Source organism: Artemia sp. Qi Xiang Cuo, chromosome 17 (genome assembly GCF_049724085.1).
Source record: "Artemia sp. Qi Xiang Cuo chromosome 17, ASM4972408v1, whole genome shotgun sequence".
In the NCBI taxonomy this organism is placed as follows: domain Eukaryota; kingdom Metazoa; phylum Arthropoda; class Branchiopoda; order Anostraca; family Artemiidae; genus Artemia; species Artemia sp. Qi Xiang Cuo.
The window spans coordinates 34,489,056-34,510,344 of NC_142810.1; the positions used below are offsets into that span (position 1 = coordinate 34,489,056).

The window sequence follows — 21,289 nt, forward strand, 5'->3', positions numbered from 1 at the left end:
TCACTGTAATTTTATTTTCATTTTCAGTGCTGTAATAACTGGAAAAGAAAATATTTGTAATATAATTCGTTTTCAGTTAATGACGAAATAGGCTTTTGGTTTTTACCGTTAAGGAAGGAGGCTGTATCCAAACACTTGTTTGTATTGAAACTATATTCGTCTTGAACAACTTTAAAAAGAGCTAATAAATTAAACTGAATATTTGATATATAATGATATTAATTGCAGAAAGCTCTTCAATTCAAAATGTTATGGTACTATAATTTTAATATTTATTTTCAATATTAAGTACAAAAGGAAATATTTGTCATAAAACTGGTTTTCAGTAAAGCGCCAATGACGCAGTAGGTTTTTGTCTTTTCCAGTAAGAGAAGGAGGTGATACCCAAACTCTTGTCTGTAGTGATTTTTGTTTGTTTCAAGCTTGATTTGTATATTTAATGTAAGTTTCACTCGTTTTAATATTTATTTATTAATTTATATTAAAATCTATTGTATGTTTGTTTGTATTGATCATTTAGTTAATTTCTGTTCGTTTTAAATTTCATTTATACTTCAATAGGAAAATATTATTTTTTTTCGTTTTAAGCTTGATTTTCATATTCAATCTAAGCATTACTCGCTTTAAGATCTATCTATTCATTTATATTATTACTTGTTGTATGTTTTTTGCTTTGATTGTTTATTTAATTTCTGTTTGTTTTGGGTTTCATTTATTCTTTAATCGTAATTTCTGGTCGTTTTGAGTTTGAATTTTAACAGGTATTTGTATTTGCTGAGCTTAAGTTTAAAATGGCTTTTACTTTTCTTTAAAAAACTTATTTTTCGGAAAGTTTTTTTTTTTAATTAATGTAAACAATGTACGAATTTCTTAACTTACAGCCCTTGTACTAAGGGCAATGGGCTGACATTCCCAAAGACAAAATTATTAGACCTTTCAACAATGCCCAACAAAATGGCTGTCTCAGGACTGGTTGGATGTGTTTTGGAAAATGGTGGATGTGGGGGCGGATGCTGGTTACCCTCCAATCACTTTTTGAATCTTAAAAAGGGCGCTAGAACTTCCGATTTCACATCAAAAGTCTGAGAGGAGATACTTTTCAACAAAGAAGCGGTTTAAAAATTAACCTTATTAAATTTAAAAATTAAGCTTAGTAAAAATAAAGCCCGTGAATAATTGAAAAAAATCCCATTATATGATAAATTCTAAGCCCAACACCTTTTTTGGATCTCTTGGACTGTATATATAATTGTTTTCTAGAAATATTTGTTTTAATTTTTAGATTTTTAATTGTATATTTTTATATCAGTTTTTCTAAGTAGCATTGAAACAAGAATTTTGTTTAGAAGAATTAGATCCATCTTTTAAAAATTTGCATTCTTTCAAATCAGAGAATCTAAAGCTTCTTCATAAAGACGGCTAAAATTTCGAATGTTTACATCTGCGAGGTTTCTGAAGTTGATACTTCTTCTTCACTTCTTATTCACTAGAAGAGCCTTTGTCCCAAAGAGCATGGCAAACACTGTGGGAGAACTTGGTATCACATAAGATGGTAAAACTTTCTTATATTTAGATTATGTAGATGATTTCACTATTCCAGATAAACACGTTGGCGAAATGAATGAATTTGTGGGGATCCTTAGAGTTCAGGGCCCCTGAATAGGTAAACAATGATATTAAGAAGACTAAGTCACCTGTAGTGTGAATTGTGGGGCCAGGGTATGTGTCCCCTAGATTTCACTCCCCCTAGACCTTGAAAAGTCCCTTTTGTAGGGCTTTTTCATTGTAAAATTCTTGTTCTGGTTTTCCATTGAAAAAATTGATGAAAACGACCAACACGCCTTCCATAGATTTCAAAAGTTACATTTATCCCCCCTCTAAATTATATTGAGTCAAAACTCGCCCCTAAATTTTAAATCTGAATTAAAAAAGGGCGAGGTTAGGTGAAAAGAAAATTTATTATGTGGATAGCTTCACTTATTCTGGGAGTATTATTAGTAAATATGGAAGATGCAGAAAGTAGAATAGCCATGGCGCAGGTTATTTTTTCACAATTCGAAAAAGTTTGGAAAAATAAGGAGATAAGTCTTTGAACTATGATTAGAATATTAGGAGCCACGGTAATGGAAATGGTCGAGTATGGATCGGAAATTTGGGTGCTTCGAGAGACTGAAGAAGATTTAAAATACTTTCCATTGAATTGTCTAGGGATGTTGAGGCCCTCATCTGCCTACTGTATATAAAAAAAATACACAAGAAATGGGATTCAACTCTCTAGGGATATATAAAAAAGACAGCTACGTGATTTTTTACGGATGAAAGGTGACATATTCCAAAAAATTTCTGCTTTTTGGCCATCTGGGGTAGACCGAAAAGGATATCGTCCCCGAATCTAGAGGAAGAGTTTTTGAAGAAGGATGTAAAGGATGTTAAAACTCAATTAGAAAGTGGGAAAAAACGAATCTTTGAAAAGATTGGGATAGAGCACGAGCGTGTGTTGGCCTTAGGTGGCTTGGTAATTCATTGATTTGTTACTAGTAGCAGTACCATTGGCAGAAGAGCTTCTACTTGGGTACTTCCTTTGGAATCAGCAATTTGTAAAAAAACATTAAAAAAAGACCAGATTTTAGAAATATCCTAAGGCCAACGCACGAGCGTGCGTTGGCCTTAGGTGGCTTGGTAATTCAGTGAGTTGTTACAATTAGCAGCACCATTGGCAGAAGAACTTCTACTTAGGTACTTTCTTGGAATCAGCAATTTATAACAAAACGTTAAAAAAAAATATTAGATTTTAAATTAGTCTTCGTATAAGGAGGTATTGTTAGGTTATTGGTTATACAAGACCATGTACTTTTGTTTGCCATTAATAAATAGAAAAAAAGGTAACTCCCAGACGGTACAAAATTCAAAATAAAACCTTGAACAAACTTAGAATTTCATGATCCTATACAGGAAAGATATTCCTAGTTTTCTCAACTCGTACAATATTTCCCCCAAAATTCAAAACAACGATTTTTAAGTAGTCACATTAAATGGACGAAGTAAATCATTGGAAGAAAGAAAGAAAGAAATACGGAATTGGCTGAAAAGTAAGTTTTGCAATCATCTAAAAATAATTGTAAAAAATGTAAGTATAGACCTTTCAATGCCATTATGCAGACTAAAAATTCACAATGTCGTTTAAATTTACCGCTGCATTAGATTTGGACTACAGATCTGCCCAATTTCATTGAACATTGAGTATCTCATTTTGCAAACAGTTACATAAAAAGCTTTTTACTTTATGTAAGCTATTTTTTAAAGAACATTACAAGAACAGTTGGCTATAAGTCTCCATGTCCAAAAAATAAAGCAGTTTCAACCCGGAAAAAAGCTTCTTTCATAAAATGGCAAACAGTTCAATTTAAAACGATGCAAAGAGCGTGATTTATCTCATCTAGACCCTGATAAAGCTTCTGGATATATATTTCATCTTTTTTTCTGAATGTGTTCAAATTTAGATAAATACGTTGTGAATTTAAACAATTTTTGTTAAAAAAAAATAACAATACCAATAATACTGGGAATTTAGAAACTTATTAGAGGAAAAAATAATGGCAAATATATTAACAAACGATATTTAAACACTTTATAAGAAAAGAACATACGAGGAATTATTGGGACGATTGAGTAGATGGTGATAATGATTTCTATGTACGAATTCTATGTAGGAGTTAACTAAAACAACGAGTTTTTTCAACTGAGAGTAAGGAGCAACATTAAAACTTAAAACGAACAGAAATTATTACGTATATGAGGGCTCACCCCCTCGTCAATACCTTGCTCTTTACGCTAAAGTTCGAATTGTGTTCTAATTTTTTAAGAATGACCCTGAATCACAAAGGCAGTTTAATCACAGGAAGCGCAATCGCGATGCCTAAGTAAAAAAACGATATTGGCACACTGTATTTTCTTTTTTTTTCTTTAGACCAGGGCACTTTGGATTGAAGGAGTTGTCGTAGAAACTTCGAACAGGGCTTATTCAATTGGAAATTAGAGTGGCTTGTGACCTTTTTAATAGTCTAAAGTGGTTGGAAGGCAACTAACACCCCTTCTTCGCCCACGATTTCCCCAAAGACCTCCAATCCAAATTTTGAGATAGCCATTTTGTTCAGCGTAGTTCATTTCCAGATAGAAATTATATTTAAGGAGGACACTCCCCCACAACCTTCAGGGCAAGGGTTGTAAGTTATCCCCTGGGGGCATATAATATTGTTATAGAAAGCGTTGTCGTAGAAACTTCAAAAAGTTCTCATTGAATTGGAAATTCAAAGGACTAGTACCCTTTTTAATAGTCGAAAGTGATTGGAGGGAAACTAACCCCCTCTCACGTCCACCTTTTCCCAAAAACATATAAGATTTTATAGAAACCATTGTTGAAGAAACTTCAAAAAGAGCTCATTCGATTGGAAATTCAAAGATATAGTGCCCTTTTTAATAGTCGAAAGTAATTGGAAGGCAACTAACATTCCTTCTTCGCCCACGATTTCCCCAAAGACATCCAATCAAAATTTTGAGATAGCCATTTTGTTTAGCGTAGTTGATTATCAGATAGAAATTATGCTTTTGAGGAGGACACTCCCCCACAACACTCAGGGTAAAGGTTGTAAGTTATGCCCTGGGGGCATATAATATTGTTATAGAAAGCGTTGTCGTAGAAACTTCAAAAAGTTCTCATTCAATTGAAAATTCAAAGGACTAGTGCCCTTTTTAATAGTCGAAAGTGATTGGAGGGAAACTAACCCCCTCTCACGTCCACCTTTTCCCAAAACACATCCAATCAAAATTGTGAGATAGCCATTTTGTTCAGTGAAGATGAAAGTTTTTGAAATTATATCTTAAAGCAAGAAACTCCCACCACAGTCTTCAGGGCAAGGCTTATATGTTATGGCCTGGGGGCACATAAGGTTTTTATTGAAAGCTATGTCGTAGAAACTTCTTTTGAGGTGTATAACATTGTTATAGAGAGCGTTGTCGTAGAAACTTCAAAAAGAGCTCATTCGATTGGAAATTCAAAGAGCTAGTGCTCCTTTTAATTGTCGAGAGTGATTGGAGGGCAACTAACCCCCCTCTCACGCCCACCTTTTCCCCAAATACATCCAATCAAATTTTGAGATAGCTTATTTTGTTCAACGTAGTAGAAAGTTTAGGGAATTAGGTCTTTAAGGATGACAATCCCCCCACAGCCCTTAGGGCAAGGATTATAAGTTATGCCCTGGGCTCAAAATTAGAAGGGCTAGATGTTTTGGCCTGGGGGCACATAAGGTTTTTATTGAAAGTTATGTCATAGAAACCTTTTTTGGGGAGTATAATATTGTTATAGAAAGCGTTGTCGTAGAAACTTCAAAAAGAGCTCATTTGATTGGAAATTCAAAGGGCTAGTGCTCTTTTTTATTGTCGAAAGTGATTGGAGGGCAACTAACCCCCTCTCATGCCCACCATTTCCCCAAACACATCCGATCAAATTTTGAGATAGCTATTTTGTTCAACGTAATAGAAAGTTTTGGAAATTAGGTCTTTAAGGATGACAACCCCCCCACAGCCCTTAGGGGAAGGATTATAAGCTATGCCCCGGGCTCAATATTAGAAGGGTTAGTGCTCTTTTTAATAGTTGAAAGTGATTGGAGGGCAGCTAAATCCCCTCTCACCCACCTTTTCCCATACACATCCAATAAAATTTTGAGATAGCCATTTTGTTCAACGCAGTAGAAAGTGTTGGCAATTAGGTCTTTAAGGATGACACCACCCCCCCCCCCCACATCCATCAGGGCATGGGTTTTAAGTTATGCCCTGGGGGCATATAAGGTTTTATAGAAAGCTTTGTCGTAGAAACTTCAAAAAGGGCTTATTCGATTGGAAATTGAAAAGGCTAGTGCTCTTTTTAATAGTCGAAAGTAATTGGAGGACAACTAACCCCCTTCTCAACCCCACGATTTCCCCAGACACATACAATCAAATTTTGAGATAGCCTTTTTTTCAACGAAGTTGAAAGTTCTGGAAACTAGGTCTTTGAGGATGACTGTCCCCCAAAAACCCTCAGGGCAAGGGTTGTAAGTTATGCCCTGTGGGCATATTAAGTTCTTACAGAAGGAGCTCTCATAGAAACTTCAAAAAGGCCTCATTCAATTGGAAATTGAAAAGGCAAGAGCCCATTTTAATTGTCGAAGGTGATGGAAGAACAACTAACCTCCCTCTCACGCCGACCATTTCGCCAAACACATCCAATCAAAATTTTGAGATATTCATTTTGTTCAACGTAGTTTAATGTTCTGGAAATTACGTCTTTGAGGAAGACACCCCCCCCCCCACCACAACCCTCAGGGCAAGGGTTGTAAGTTATGCCTGGGGTATGTATGGTTTTTATAGAAAGTGTTGTCGTAGAAAGTTCAAAAAGGGCTCATTTAATTGATAGTTGAAAGGGCTGGTGCCCTTTTTAATAGTCGAACGTGAATAGAGAGCAACTAACCCCCCTTTCACGCCCACCATTTCTCCAAACACATTCAATCAAAGTTTTGAGATATCCATTTTTTCAACGTAGTTGAAAGTTCTAGAAATTATGTATTTGAAGATGAAAATTCCCCGAGAGCCCCAAGGTCAAAGGTTGTAAGATATGCCCTGGGGGCATATAAGGTTTTTATAGATAGCGTTGTCGTAGAAACTTCAAAAGGGGCTCTTTCAATTGGAAATTGAAAAGGCTGGTGTCCTTTTTGATAGTCGAAAGTGATTGAAGGGTAACTAACCCCCCCTCTCACGCTCACCATTTCCCAAAACATATCCCATCAAAATTTCCAGATAGCCATTTGGTTTAACGTAGTTGAAAGGTCTGGAAATTATGTCTTTGAGGATGATAACCCTCCCCCCATAGCCCCCAGGACAAGGGTCGTAAGTTATACCTTTGGGGCATTTAACGTTTTTATAGAAATTTTTTTCGTAGAAGCTTTAAAAAGGGCTCATTTGATTGGAAATTGAGAGGACTAGTGCCTTTTTTATTGGTCGAAAGTGATGAGAGGGATATAGCCATTTTGTTAAACCTATCAGAAAGGTCTGGAAATTATGTCTTTGAGGATAACAAGTCCCCCAGCCCTCAGGGCAAGGGTTGTAAGTTTTTCCCTGGGGACATATAGGGTTTTTATAGAAAGTGTAGTCGTACAAATTTCAAAGGGGGCTCATTTGATTGGTAATCAGACACTCTATTGCCCTTTTTAAGAGTCAAAGCGATCAGAGGGCAGCTACCCTCTCCCCCCTACACACACTTCATATTGTCCCGAAATGTGTCTAATAGAAATTTGAGATAGCCATTCTATTCAAAATAGTCTAAATATCATATAAAAAGGCTTTTTGGATTTAAACAAACCCCAGAGACTAGGAGCAAGGGTTGTAAAATATGCCGAAGGGGCATTAAAGGTTTTTTATGGAAGGGATGGTTTTTAACTTCAGAAGAGGCTACTCTTTCTCCCTGAAAAAGGCTTTGTCAATACAAAACGAACAGAAATTAATAAAAAAAACTCGAAAAAAAGCAAAGTACTGCATTAAACCATAAATGAACAAAAATAAAATCGAATAATCTACTAAGCGTACAACTACCACAAATCAGTTCTAATAAATAAATGAAACCCAAAAAAAACAGAAATTAAAACAAGTCAAACTCAAAACGAGCAGAAATTAATCTGAGTAGGGTTCTAAACCCTATGATTTCTAAGAGCCAGAATATAATTTATACTTTACTGAAAAAAAAAATTGTTTAAATGTTTTAACTTTTATAACTTTAAGAAATCAAAAATTAATTAAGGTTTTAAGGAATAAATATCAGCATATGTATATTAAACTGACAATGCACATTTTTTTCAGTAAATTCATTTGATTTTTTTCAAAAAATTGGAGGGCCTGGGTACGGTCTTGAACCGTATTTTTTCTAGAAATTCAGGGGGGAAAGAAAAAAGTACCTTGCAAGTAATTTCCTCTTCGTTCGTCTTCCCATGCTAATGATTATTTTGATGAGCTGCGCATAGCAAGATGTAGTTTCAGACCCGGATGTGCTGGCTAATGTGCTGGTCGAATGAAACCGAGCCCTTTCTAAACGCATGCGCTCCATTTCGCGCTTTTTTGTTTCAGAAAATTGAGTTGCGATTACGACAAGACATAGGTTAATCATGAAGAATGAGCCGATCTGAAATAAACTTTTAAGTCAAAAATAAACATAATTATGCAGAAACATAAGTAATGCAGAAATATGTAGCCTTTAATTGTATATAAAGGCAACGCCATTACCTTCTTGATTTTTTTTTAAAATAACAAGTGGTCTGTGGCTCGGTAAGGCCAAATCACAGACCACAGATAGGTAAGGAAATACTGAACTTTGTGTGGGATAGTGAAAAAGAGAAAAATAGCTTCTATTAAGTTTGCAAAATTTCAGGTAATTTTCCCTAGGATCGGGACATCTTTTTTCTGGCTAACTAAATTGTCTGAACAAGAATCAAAACAAAGAAATATTCGCTCTAAAAATAAACTTCATTGAGACCCCGCAATGTCAGACTTGATTAGAACAATTGAATTACCACTTTGAACCTTTATATCAGAAATTCTAGATTTCAAAGCTATTATTCTGGAAAAACCGTTCTGGATATCAAAATCAGGCAATTAATTCTCTGTTTGAGATTTTGATATTGATTTAATTTTTGCAAAATTCCCCAGGCACTGAAAGGTTAGGTCCCAAAGAAGACAAAAAGAAGTCTAGCTAGGATTTAGCTCATAGCTAGGGAAAAAGCAGGGAGATTTTCCAGAATCTTGTCATTTTGAAATCTACCAGAAGCAGGTGTCGGACATAAATCAAACTTGAGAAGAAGCAGAAGCTAGTTTTCTGGTTTGTACTAGTGTTTTAAGTAATCCTTAATTTCTTGCAGTCTGAACGTTTAGTAAAAGGGACTGTCAGATGTCAATTAGATATTCTGAGAATTAAGAAAAAGCTCAAAGCTGGTTCATTTTGGTCTGGGAGGAAGTAGGAAGTAAATTGGACGAATGTAAGCGTAGGAGGTTCCTGAATTGTTTTCATCTGGAGATTCACTCCCCAGAATGACTTGTGTGCTATGATTCAAAGTTGCTCGGAAGCAAAAATAAGCGTTCTAATTGTCCCTGTTTGGAGGTTAGCATCCAATCAGACCTATGTGAGGGGTAAAATCTCCACTTTTCTTATTTGAGTATTTAAAAAAAAAGTTTCTTGCATCTCAGCATAACTTGTTGAAAATTAAAAGAGGGTTCCTAAATTTTTGCCATCAGGAAGCATAGCCGAGGCAGTAATTGGACCTCAATTAAACAAGGTTTGAAGTAAGGGTAAATTCTATAGATGTACCCTTTATTAATCTGTACTCAATTGTGTCTGTGTGTCCATAGAAGCACTTAAGTTCGAGTCGTCCCAATATATACCCGAACAAATTGTCAGATCTCAGGTAGGAAGTGATAGTAAATGTCGTAGCTCCGCTGTTTGGGAGTTCATGCCTAGTTTAAACTAATGGGGACAGGAGATTAATTCATGTGATAAGAAACTTTGGGAGGAGAGGTTGTTGAATCGTAAGAAAACAATACAGGAAATAAACGCTAGTGTCAGTTTACTCTTTTTAGGCTCCGGACCCAGTCTAAACTCTGTAAAGGTGGGAAAAATGGGTGCCTAAATGCATGTCACCACCCTCATAACCAGTACAATTTTTTTTCGGATCTCAGCTAAAATTAGTAAGAAGAAACCCTTATTGTACTATTCCTGCTTTTTTGAAGCCAGGGCATATTTTACACATGGGAGAAGGTGAAGTGGGCCCCTTATATCTTATCTTCAAGACATCCTTCAAAAACGGCGTCAGATGTCAACCAAACTCAGGGGGAGCAAGACCTGATGTTATATTTGCAACTGTTAAGGGTTTTGGGCTCGTTCAGATCTTAATAGAGAGGGGGCAGTAAAATGTTTGTCACAAAATCCTTTTAAAAACCATATTTACCAGAAGAGAACATCTGACCACAACCTAGCTAAGTGGCAAGGAAGAGATTACATCTTATACCTAAGCTTTTTCATATATGGATGCATTCAAAGACCTGGGGGGGGGGGGCGTAAGACAAAAAATGTTTGTAGTCAGTCCATCTACTTGAAAGGCTTCCCAGAGTCCTATATTAACCAATCTTGGTGGATAGTTAGAATAGTTAGGTGAAATCCTGAGGTTAGGGGCTTGAGTCCTGGTGTCTCCGGTTATTTTGTTTCGAACTGGGGTCAATGGTGTGACCCTGTAAACTCAGCCACAGTCGACCCAGCCTACTTGAGTGGGTCTACTTTAAATGGGTGGGCCTACTTGAGAAATCTGGGGGGGGGGGGGACACGGGAAGTGTCAGATGATTGAGCTTTTGGGACAAAGGCCTTGAATTATCCCAATTTCCAATTGTACAAAGATAGATTTATAATGAAACAACAGAGGGTATATTTTATCCTGAGTTTCTGGCGGACTCGAAACTTCCAGGAATCGCTCCTTGGACCACTAGGAACACACGCTTTATTGGAAAAAGCACGTTAAAAACCCAGATATGAGCCAAAAAATTTTATTCCGTCATCAGGTGAAACTGATAGCCGTTAGGCCTTGGAACAAGAGTAATCTACTGTGCAGTAAAAATTGTTTGAGGGACAGGCCTCGCAATAACTGGGCCCAACAAAGGGCCAACAACATTGTTTTCTGATTGGCCTGAAACTTACCGATTAGCTTGAAACTCGTTCTGCAAACGTTACGGTCTACATAAATATTATTCCACTATGAGCCCCTAACTTAAAATGTATTCACATACATTTAGCAGAGAAATCAACATAAAATATATGTTGTCACGTTGATCTGTAATATCCTGGGAACATTTTCGGGGATCAAGTTAAAACTTTCAGGGAGTGCTTGGATTGAGGATGGAGGAAGGATCTGAAGATTTTGGCCTCCACTCGGTTTAAAATTCAATGGTTCTATAAGCCCACATGACTAGAATCTATTTCTGTCGAAGTAACGATGTAAGCAAAAAGACACTGAGTGAGCCCGGAGTAGTCGATATAGCGTATCTGAACTATCTAAAGACTGACTCAAGAGATGGACTTTAAGTTTTAAGGGGGTTCTAAGGTGCAAGAGAGACCTTAAATATTGACTTAGAGGAAGGAGCGGCGGCAAATCTAAATAAACTATGTATCCAGTCTATCTAAACGGCATGTTTGCAACATCTTCGGAAAGATTTGTTTTAATTATTTTTTTCAAATGACTTAAAAATCACTCGTATGAATATAATCTTAAATTAAAGCTATTTATATAATTTTCAGTAAGACACAATTAACACTTTAGCCTTTTGGAAAAGATAACATCTACTGATGGTGAAAATCTCAATCACCCCCAAGAATCAAACCCAGTCCTTTTAACGATAATGTTCCACTGTGCCACTTCTTTCTTCCTTTTTGTTTTATTCTGCAAAAGATTTTATTCTGTGAATTTATATTAGTGAATTTTCAAAGACAAATAATAATAACGATAAACACGAATAAGAATTTTTCTTGCAGCCTCCCCCCCCCCCAAGCCCCTCTTGTTTTGTAGATAATTATCATTATTAAATTTTAAAAGAAAGTTTGTCAACTCTAAAAGTCGTATCGATCCCTTGAAATAGAAAATTATACTGCATCCTGATAGAATCTATTTCTCTTTATTTTCTTTGTGGATTAAAACGGCCCCAGGTACTAAAGCTAAACAAGTAATCGAAATATCATTCCAGTGTTTCATAGTTGAGAGAAAAGAGAGAAATAATTTCATTGGTTCAGACAACAAGACTTGATGACGGTTTCTTCGATCAAACAGAGAAAGCTGGATATTATAAAAAGCCATTTTACTGGTGAAAGGAACGAGAGTCTTAAAAAATATCTTTAGACCCGTCAATCTCAAGCAAGATTTGATGCAACAACAGCTAAGGGTCTCACACATTTGGGACGGCTTAGGAGCAGAATTTTATGAAGAAAAAGTGACTACACATTGAACTGACCCAATTTTTTGGGGCTAGAAGGTTTAGCAAAAATAAATAGTATGTCTTTTGTCAAGTTGTCGAGGCTCATAAATGTTTAAAAAGAGCTTTACATTCTTGGTTCGGTATTTGTTTTGCCATCTATATTCAGCTCAGAGTTGCCACCGTCAGTTGGGGTTTGCTAGATCTAGTAAAAAAAAAATCTAGTAAATTTAGAGGATCTAGTAAGTTTCCCGAAATCTGGTAAAAAGTCATGATTTATAGTAAACAAAACTTTTGTTGTTACGAGTATCTTCCATGAATTCAAGGGACAAAATTAGGGTCCATTCATTACAAAAGTCTGATTTCGATGACGTTAGTTATTATGGCTACTATTTCTCTCATTTTTGCGATTTCGCGTCAACCCTAGCGCTTAAAGTTCTTTACTTTTCTCTCGGCTTCTTCTTGATACTCGCTTTGAAGGGCAAAACTATTTAAAATCAGGACTAGTATGGCGGCTTAATTTAGTTTCAGGAAATTTTCCCGGACTCTCATAACAGCTGCTACGTTTGTTAGTTATCTAGATCATAGAGTTACTATATTTTCTAGGATGTATTAGAGCTCTAAGATAGTCTAAACTTATGGCACATAAGTCAAGAGATTTAATTTTATCCGATTTAGGACACTCTCGTTAAGTTCAATCAGTTAATGATGAACAAAGTACAATGTGCAAGGTCATTTCATTTCGAATTGTTTGAGAGATGACCAATTTAAGTTAATTGATTAACAGGTTAAGGTAAATTTGCTTGGGCTCAAAAAATATCTTCTTATTTCAACAAGTCAAGAGCTTCCACACTTCCAATCTAAGTGCACCCCACAGTTTATATAATTATCCAGTATGATCTTTCCCTATCTCACCCATTATAAAAACCCGGACCGAGGTGCGAGTGCTCCAAAGAACGTTTTTGCAGATATGAACATAAGCGGCATTAGATCTTTTCACGGGTAGACAAAGAATAATCACCTACGGAACAAGTACTGACAAAACCACTTGGCCGGCTCAACTAATAAGTGGACAATAAGTGCAGAAATAAGTGGGAAGAGCTTTTTGTTCGCACCGAGAATGAAGAGCCAGAAATCATCTGCGGTAAACTTACTGGTATATTATATAAACTGTGGTGCACCCATAAGAGTTGTTACCAAAACAACAACTGCCATTTAAATTGGATATAAGGCTTTATTTGACACAAGCTAGACTTTTCTCTTGTTCTTGCTAATTTTATCCTATTCTTGTTTTAAGAGGGGGGGGAGTAACTGTTGTATAGGCAATACCACCAAAACAGGGGCATCCCGAGGGTCATTTTTTTTGGGGGGGGGGGGGGTCTTCATAAATGTTACCGAATTGCTACCTGATTTATGCCGAATTTTCTGCAGAATTTTGCTAAATTTTCAGCTTATTTTGCAAAATTTCTGCCGAAACTTTCGACTTCGGTAAAAATTTCACCAAATGCCAAAAAAGTTGGGGGAGCGGACGGGTCGCCCCCCTCGGGACGCCCCTGCACGGAAGTATACCAATCCCTTTTCCAGCATGAAACCTTATTAGACAGCTAGGAACAGATGTCCAAATTTGAGTTCATTGTTAGAGTTCAAGGAGTGAAGAGCTAAACAAGTTTTCAATTGAATCGGATATAGTTCTTGCTGAAATTTGTTGAAATTGTGTAAGGAACTAAGCACATATTACAAGCGTGAGTACTTAGGGGTGGAAGATTGGAACATTTAGTAGTTGAATTTTGTTACATTTAGTGCCCCCCCCTCGTATCTGCAGATTGTATAATGGCAAAATACAAAGAGTTCGATATTGTCCTAGTTTCTTTTCAGGGATACCCCTTATGGCCATCAGTAGTTATTAAAACCACCAAAGACCAGAAAAATCATGCTAGATACCTAGTCTTTTGCTACGGTACCCACTCTGAGCATTTTATAGCTGAAGCTCATATCCGCAACTGGAATGAGCATTTTAAAGAAGCCTGTACAAGGACAGATAAAGATGTAAATAAGGCTTTTGAAGAGCAGCGCCTATTCCCTGATATTTTCAAGACTAAGAGTAAAGCTTACTTGTCTCTACTCAAAAAAACTAAAGTAAAATCCAGCCTAGCACCGTCAACTCCGACTTCCTCAGCAGCATCAACTTTAAAGGAAATAATAAATGAAACTCAAGAGGAACTAATGAACACTAAGTCCAACCTAATGAGTGACATTTCTCGTGTCGTATCAGACACAATGAAAGATCGCCGAGCTTCTGAAATTATCAGTGAAGATATTGTGAACGAAGTTTATAATTCTATTTCCCTTGAATATAATGCTAAATTTGAAAAATTGAATCAACCCTTCAAAGACTTTATAAAGCTGTGAACTTGCTTAAAAATAAAATTTCTATAATAGAGGACAGGGTTGACCAACTTGAGCAGGATACCTTACTTGACACCCTAATTTTTTACGGTGTGAAACCAAACCCCAATGTGGAATTGATGGATAATCTTATTGAAGTGATAACAAAAATAATGGGCTTGCAAGATTTCAAAAAAATGGACCTCTTAAAGGCTAATCGATTCCGTCAGCCTGCTACTCAAACTGAGAATGTGAAAATTGCCCCCATCCTGGTAAAATTTTCAAACTTGGTTATTGCTCAAAAAGTATTTGCAGCAAAAAGTAAGTTGGTTAAGTCAGGTGCATTTGTGTCTGAAAACCTAACTAAAAAGCGTCACGATCTATTAAACGCGGCTCGCAGCACCTTTGGCCCAAGAAGTGTTTGGTCTGATCATGGACAAGTTCTAGCCAAAGTTCCGGGTGAAACTCGTATACGTAAAATTAACTATTCGCATGAATGCATTAGTATGTGACTTGTTAGTATTTTTCTTATTTTGTAAATGCCTTCCACAGTTCATTGATTTTCATTTATTTACTTTATTTATTTATTTTTTCATTTTTGCTTCTCTTTCAGTGCTAATGGTTCATTCCGATAATACCTGCTGTCCAATTAGTTATTTGTTTGTTTGTAATCTTTTGACAGGTTTTTATTTTGCAATTGATTTAAGTAAAGATTTCTTTTTGGTTCATCTGGTGACTAATAGACTCCAAGTAAAACCTGTTTTTGTGAATTTTTTAAGCCATGAGAGTCGGCTTTGGAGTTTGAATATAATCCTTTCGATGTAATTAGTATTGTAAATAATTATGTGGGTCAGGTTAATCAAAGTTCGATTAATATAAACCCTATTTGTTATAGTAAATATGTTTCGGATTTGGGGGAGAGGAGGTTACCAAAGGAAATTATTCTTTGACAGCATTTAAGTTTAACATTCAGGGTCTCTCCTCGTCAATTGATAATTTATGACAAATTGTTTCTGATGGACAGCCTGATGTTGTGGGTTTATGTGAGACGTTTTTAATTATTTTTTTTTAATATACATAGATGGTTAGGGGCTAGGTTAAGTTTGGTCAGGTATTTAATATAATTGGTTGTGCGTGGCCTGCTTTACATAATTATTTGTCGTAGTTTTCATAATTTTGTTTCGAAGGTATTATATTATCACCATGTTTTGGTATACATCATTAGGATTAACGTAAGTTCTATTTTTGGGTGTGTTTCTTTGAATTGACAAGTGCCGAATTTTCATGATTCTTATAAATTTTTTATATGCAGTGAATTCAGTTAAAAAAAGTGTCTAGCCAGGTAAAGAATCTTCATTTATTGATGTAATCATACACAATATGTATGCAAGATATTTATGCATTTGTGGCCAAAAATTTCAGTGGTCCGTTTGTACATCGTAAATAATTTCTTAGACTACATTGCATTTCCAGCTATATTTAAAATGAGAAGAAAGTATAAAAACGAGTAAAACTTTTGACAATAAACAGTCATTTGATTTTAAGTATATTTTTAAATTCATTACCAACACCAGAAAACAACAGAGAATAGTGATAAAGAACAAAAATCTACGTTTTAATTTAACTCCACCAATTATCTTTTCGAAAATAGTTTCAGGTCTTTGTGCGTATTTATAAGTGCATGTGTGTATGCTCCGTAATGCTCCTAAGGAATAAATACAAAAAAGGTCTTGGGGCTTCTTTACTCCTTCTTTACTCCTTTTACTCCTTGTATAAGGTCAGATTTTAATCCTCTAATGGCGTTTAATATTTTTTGGAATATGTTGCCTGAAACAGCTCGAGGGTGCCACTAATTGGGTTTTTTTAGGAAAAGAAAAAAAAAAATAAATAAAAAAAAAAATTTTTAACAATTTTTGGCTTCGTAGATGTTATTTTTATTTATGTTTTTTTTTTTTTTTTTTTTTTTTTTTTTTTAGTCTGTTTAATCTAATTAATTAATTTAGCTTATTCATTCTATTTCTTCTATAGTTTTCATTGTATCTATATTTTCTTTTCTTCTCCTTTGTATGTGAGCAAGTGTTTTGTTTTTCATTTTTGAGTAAGCATTTCATATGTCTTCCCCCTTTGTACAGGCCAATGAGCCTTTGGGGGAATAATAGCATGTAATATTGTATGTGTATTTATAATGAAGAATAAAACTTATCTTATCTTGATATATAGGCTATCCAATAATGGGATTTTGAGGTAAAAAAAAAAAAAAAACTGAAATGAACTATTAAAAATAATAGAAAAAATCCAAAAAGAGATATGGTTTGAAATCAATCAAGGCTCTAAACCGCTGAAACAAACTTGAAAAGGATGGTGTTATATGAAAGCTGAGATGTTTCTTTCCTTAAAACGTAGCGTCCTTTACTCTGGTTTCATTAAAGCCAGAGATATTGTTATGTGAAAAAGTGAATATTCAGACTCTCTGAGAAAGACTCTTTGGTTTGAGTTTTCTCATGTTGAATACAGCAGCATTCAGCTTAGCAAAATTGCATGTTTTGCCTGAATAAAATAAAACTCATGTAAATTATAAAAGTTGGAATACGTGAATCGCAACGAGCTCTGATGTACGACAGACCTGCTTGGGGCTGAGTGAAAACTTTGTGGATGTCAAAGCTACTCTTTTCTGTGTCTAGAAGCTTTCCCCCAAATTGTTCTTGTATTTTTGTCATCGTTTCCCAAGCTAACTGTTGAGCTTTAAAAAAAAAAATCATGTCTAGACAGGATTCTTAGTGTTCTTAAGATTTTAGTTAGACTACCTAGGTCAGTTTTCCCAGACTGTAAAAAGTTTGTAATAATTTAGTTATTTTAGGAGAGCTAGTAAAATTTAATAAGAAAATCTTTCGATTTTAGTAAACAGAATTTGAGTCGGGTGGCAACTCTGATTCAGCTTTACCTGATTTTTAATTTGCTCACTTGATTTACTTTTTAATAGAGTGACATTTAAACACAGCTAAATAAGTGAAGTATTTCAATTAAGTTAAGTTGAAGGAAGAAAATTACTTACCACAATTAGCAATACAAAATAAATCCAGACCCAGAAAGAATGAGCATCCTGAATATAGTACATTATGTCAGTCCAGCCTTCAAGACTTATCACTAAGAAAATGGTAACCCAGGCCAGTCCAATATGGTCAAATGATATAGCATCTTGAAATGGATTTTTATCCCCTGGTTTACATATAGTATAATATTGATTCCAATCAACACAGCTACCATCTGGCAGTGGGAAATTTGTGCTGTTGACTGCTGCTGGTAATGTGCAGGTTTTCCCTTTAAATCTTGCATTTGGAAGGTTAGCACAAGAATGCATGCCATAATCTTTCGGTAAAGAACAAATGTAGTCTTTTTCAAGTTCATGGGACTTATAATAGTTAGATAAAGGGCTGCAAGAAATAAAAAAAGTTAACTCAAGAATCGCTTTTATATATGATTCATCAAGACAAAACAGAATATTCTACCTTAAAGTGTCTATAATTTCCACTCAATTAATGACTAAAGCTAAGCTGAACATCCCTTTTTTGATCATCTTCGTCAAATTTAGAATTTTAAAAATATAACGCTGCTGTCGTGCCGAAAGTCAAATCTGACATTTAAAAACTTCCGAAATATGTGCCTTAAACTGTTTACCAAGCTGTTCTCACCGGTTAGGTTAGTTGGGCAATGCACATTTGATTACACTCCTCATCCTCCTTGATTACTTCTTGATCTACATTACTCAGGGAGTGGGAAAAGAGCCTAGCAAACAGTTTTAGTGATTGTCACAAGAGTATGAAAATGTCGGATCCAACCTTTAGATCTAACAGAGAATATAAACTAAGAAAGGATGCTGCGTGATATAAATCCCAACTTATTTCTTTTTAACACAATTTTTCGCTCTAAAGAATCTTGAGTAAAGTTTTTTGGGGAGGACAGACCAAACTTCAATCCTTGGAAAAAACTTTCTAATCCTTGGAACTGCTTCCTAGAAAAAATCCATACGAATGAAAACTAGTAGGCTAGTAATAGGTGGTTTCGAAGGATTTTTTTAGTAAGAACACAAAAGGTTTTTATTTCCTTTTTTAAGCTTCTAATACACCTTAGCAATTTAAAAAAAATGGAATTTGTTGCAGCTATTATGCTACACTTTCGTGACCAAACCAGATGTGAAATATACAATTTAAAAATTTTAGAGAAGAGAAGAAAATACATTTTTTTTCCTATTACGGGGACATTATTTTTAAGGTAAATAAAAAAAAATAATATGTTAGTAAAATTAACATGTTTAGCTGAATAACAGTAAAAAAAATTAAGCAATGTGGTTTCTTTGTGGCGTTTATGTTACATGTATTTATGTCAATTTAAATAGTCTTTGATGTAGAGATGCAGACTAACTTTCTGTCCAAACCAAAGCTAATCTGACAAACTTTCCGTCTCATTTAAGCATAATATTTTGTAGTCCTTACCTTGTTTTAAGTTATATATATATATATATATATATATATATATATATATATATATATATATATATATATATATATATATATATATATATATATATATATATATATATATATATATATATATATATATATATATATATATATATATATATATATATATATATATATATATATATATATATATATATATATATATATATATATATATATATATATATATATATGTATATACTATATATATATATATATATATATATATATATATATATATATATATATATATATATATATATATATATATATATATATATATATATATATATATATTTATTTATTTATTTATATATATTATATCGATTGAGATAAAAGAGTTATAATGACTTTTATTAATTTTGTTTGCTCTACTATTTTTACTAAAAGTTTTCGTAGTGATTTTGATTCCGGACAAAACTTTTTCCATATGTTATAACAAGAAACAGATTATATCAGAGACTACCTCCTTTACATTAAGTAAATATTTTGGCCTTATTTTGTTTTATCAGTGTGGACCAATTTTCTTATCATTTATTGTCTGATTAATTCTTGTTCATTTATAAGTTCCGTTTTCCGTTTTTATTTATTCATACTTAGTTTCCATATTTATAGTTTATTTTTCCATTTCTATGCATATTTCATAGAAAATAGTTTATTAATGAGCAAGAAAATTTTCGTACATAACCATTTAGTTTCATATGACTGAATACGACCTCTTCCAGTGAAACAATTCTTAAAAATATATTTTCCAGAAAGAAAATCTAATGCTCAATTTGTCATGATAAACTGTTTAGCATAAGCCCTTGTTCCTGTCTTAATTAATGACACCATAATAATGTTTTAATAATCACCTTTCAGTTAGTTAACGATTGGAATTCTAAACAAAGCCTCTTAATAACATATACCGTTGATTTTACAAGCGGAAATTTTTTCTGTGTTCACAAGAACATTTGAAGAAATGGGCTTTCTTACGAAGATAACATATTATAGTTTTACTAGTAAAAGTTTTCCTCATAGCCTATATTCTTCTTTAAATTTTGAATGCGAGGAGTCCTAATCCTGAATACTGTAGCTGCTAATTTTTGGAAACGGGGTTTTATTTGCAGCTTAGTCATGTGGTAGCGCAATGGATAAAGCCTGGGCTGGAGCTACTCTAGGAATAAAAGTTCAAACCTCCCTGTCACAGGGTGCCCTAGGAGTACCGACCCCGAACGTAGTTATAATCGAGAGTCAAGACGCTGACAGAGCTTTGCTCTGTTGTGGTTAGCTGTTGCTTTGAACCATGATGAGCTGTTTTCTTTTTATGTCTGAAAAAAGGCAGTTTATTTTCTGCTTCAGATTGTAATTTATCTAGTTGAAGTTTGATTAAATAAACAGTTAACCGAAGATTTTTTCTAAGTTCCTTAAATAGTTCTGAAAAGCAATGTAAGCTATATAGTTTCTGTACATAAATCCTATTTGTTGGACAAGTAAGTGAAAGTCATTATCAATATCTTAATAGCAGAAGTTTATTAATAGCTCTAGAATGTAAAATCAAAATTCATTCTTTATTTCCAGTTACTGGGCCTTTTCTCATTAAAAAAAAGTATGGTGCTTTTAATACGATGTTTTAAAAATTTTAGCAGCAAATTCATTTTGAGTATCATCGGCACATTAATACTTTGATTAGATTTGATGTGCTCAGTGGCAGATCCAGGGGGCGCTCCCCCCGAGCCTAGTCTAAAGTAGTGCAATATACTTAATTAACTCAAGTTTGCGTTAATTAAACTTGCTCTTATCGCAAGTTTATCAGATCAACCTATTTTTCGCCCCCCGTAAATTTTTTTTATCGGATCAACCTATTTTGCCCCCCCCCCTTAAAAAATCCTGGATACGCCTCTGGATGTGCTTATGAAGGCCCTAGACTATTTTGATTTTATTCTGATTTGACATCACAAAAAAAGGCTAAATTTCAAAAATTCAGAAATTCTGAGATTTTTTTAAATCTTGTGATTTGTCGAAGGGACGAAACGAGTAGCACACTGCTTAAAAAGAAGAAGAATAAGAGTAAAACATCCTGCTTACATTCCATTTTCAGCAGCCATAAAATAACGCACTACTATGTTTTTAACAGAAAAAAAAAATGCTATTATCGGAAAAATTTAGACCATATTATACTTTTGACATCAGCAAAATAGCTCTACCAGGGTCAACGTATTTCTCAATCTAAATAAGCAATCGAGTGGATCATTGTAAGTATAAAATGAGTTTCTGCCTTAAAAACTAATATAATGATGACTAAGTTATCAAATGTTTAAATTTAGTTATGGACTATAACAACATCTGAAGTTTGTATTAGGAACAAAGGTCTTAGCAAT

At 34.4% G+C, this 21,289-nt stretch overlaps 1 protein-coding gene across 1 annotated transcript in view; it reads right to left on the minus strand.

Annotated features, from left to right (window-relative positions):
- Window positions 1–3,102: 3,102 nt before the first annotated feature.
- Window positions 3,103–21,289, minus strand: part of LOC148942134 (voltage-dependent T-type calcium channel subunit alpha-1G-like) — a 58,631-nt gene continuing 40,444 nt past the window's right edge. The window contains exons 4-6 of the mRNA XM_089103238.1: window positions 17,465–17,843; window positions 7,983–8,206; window positions 3,103–3,106 (exon numbers count right to left, since the gene is read on the minus strand). Of these exons, the coding sequence (XP_088959364.1) occupies window positions 3,103–3,106; window positions 7,983–8,206; window positions 17,465–17,843 (607 nt within the window). The remainder of the gene's footprint in view (window positions 3,107–7,982; window positions 8,207–17,464; window positions 17,844–21,289) is intronic.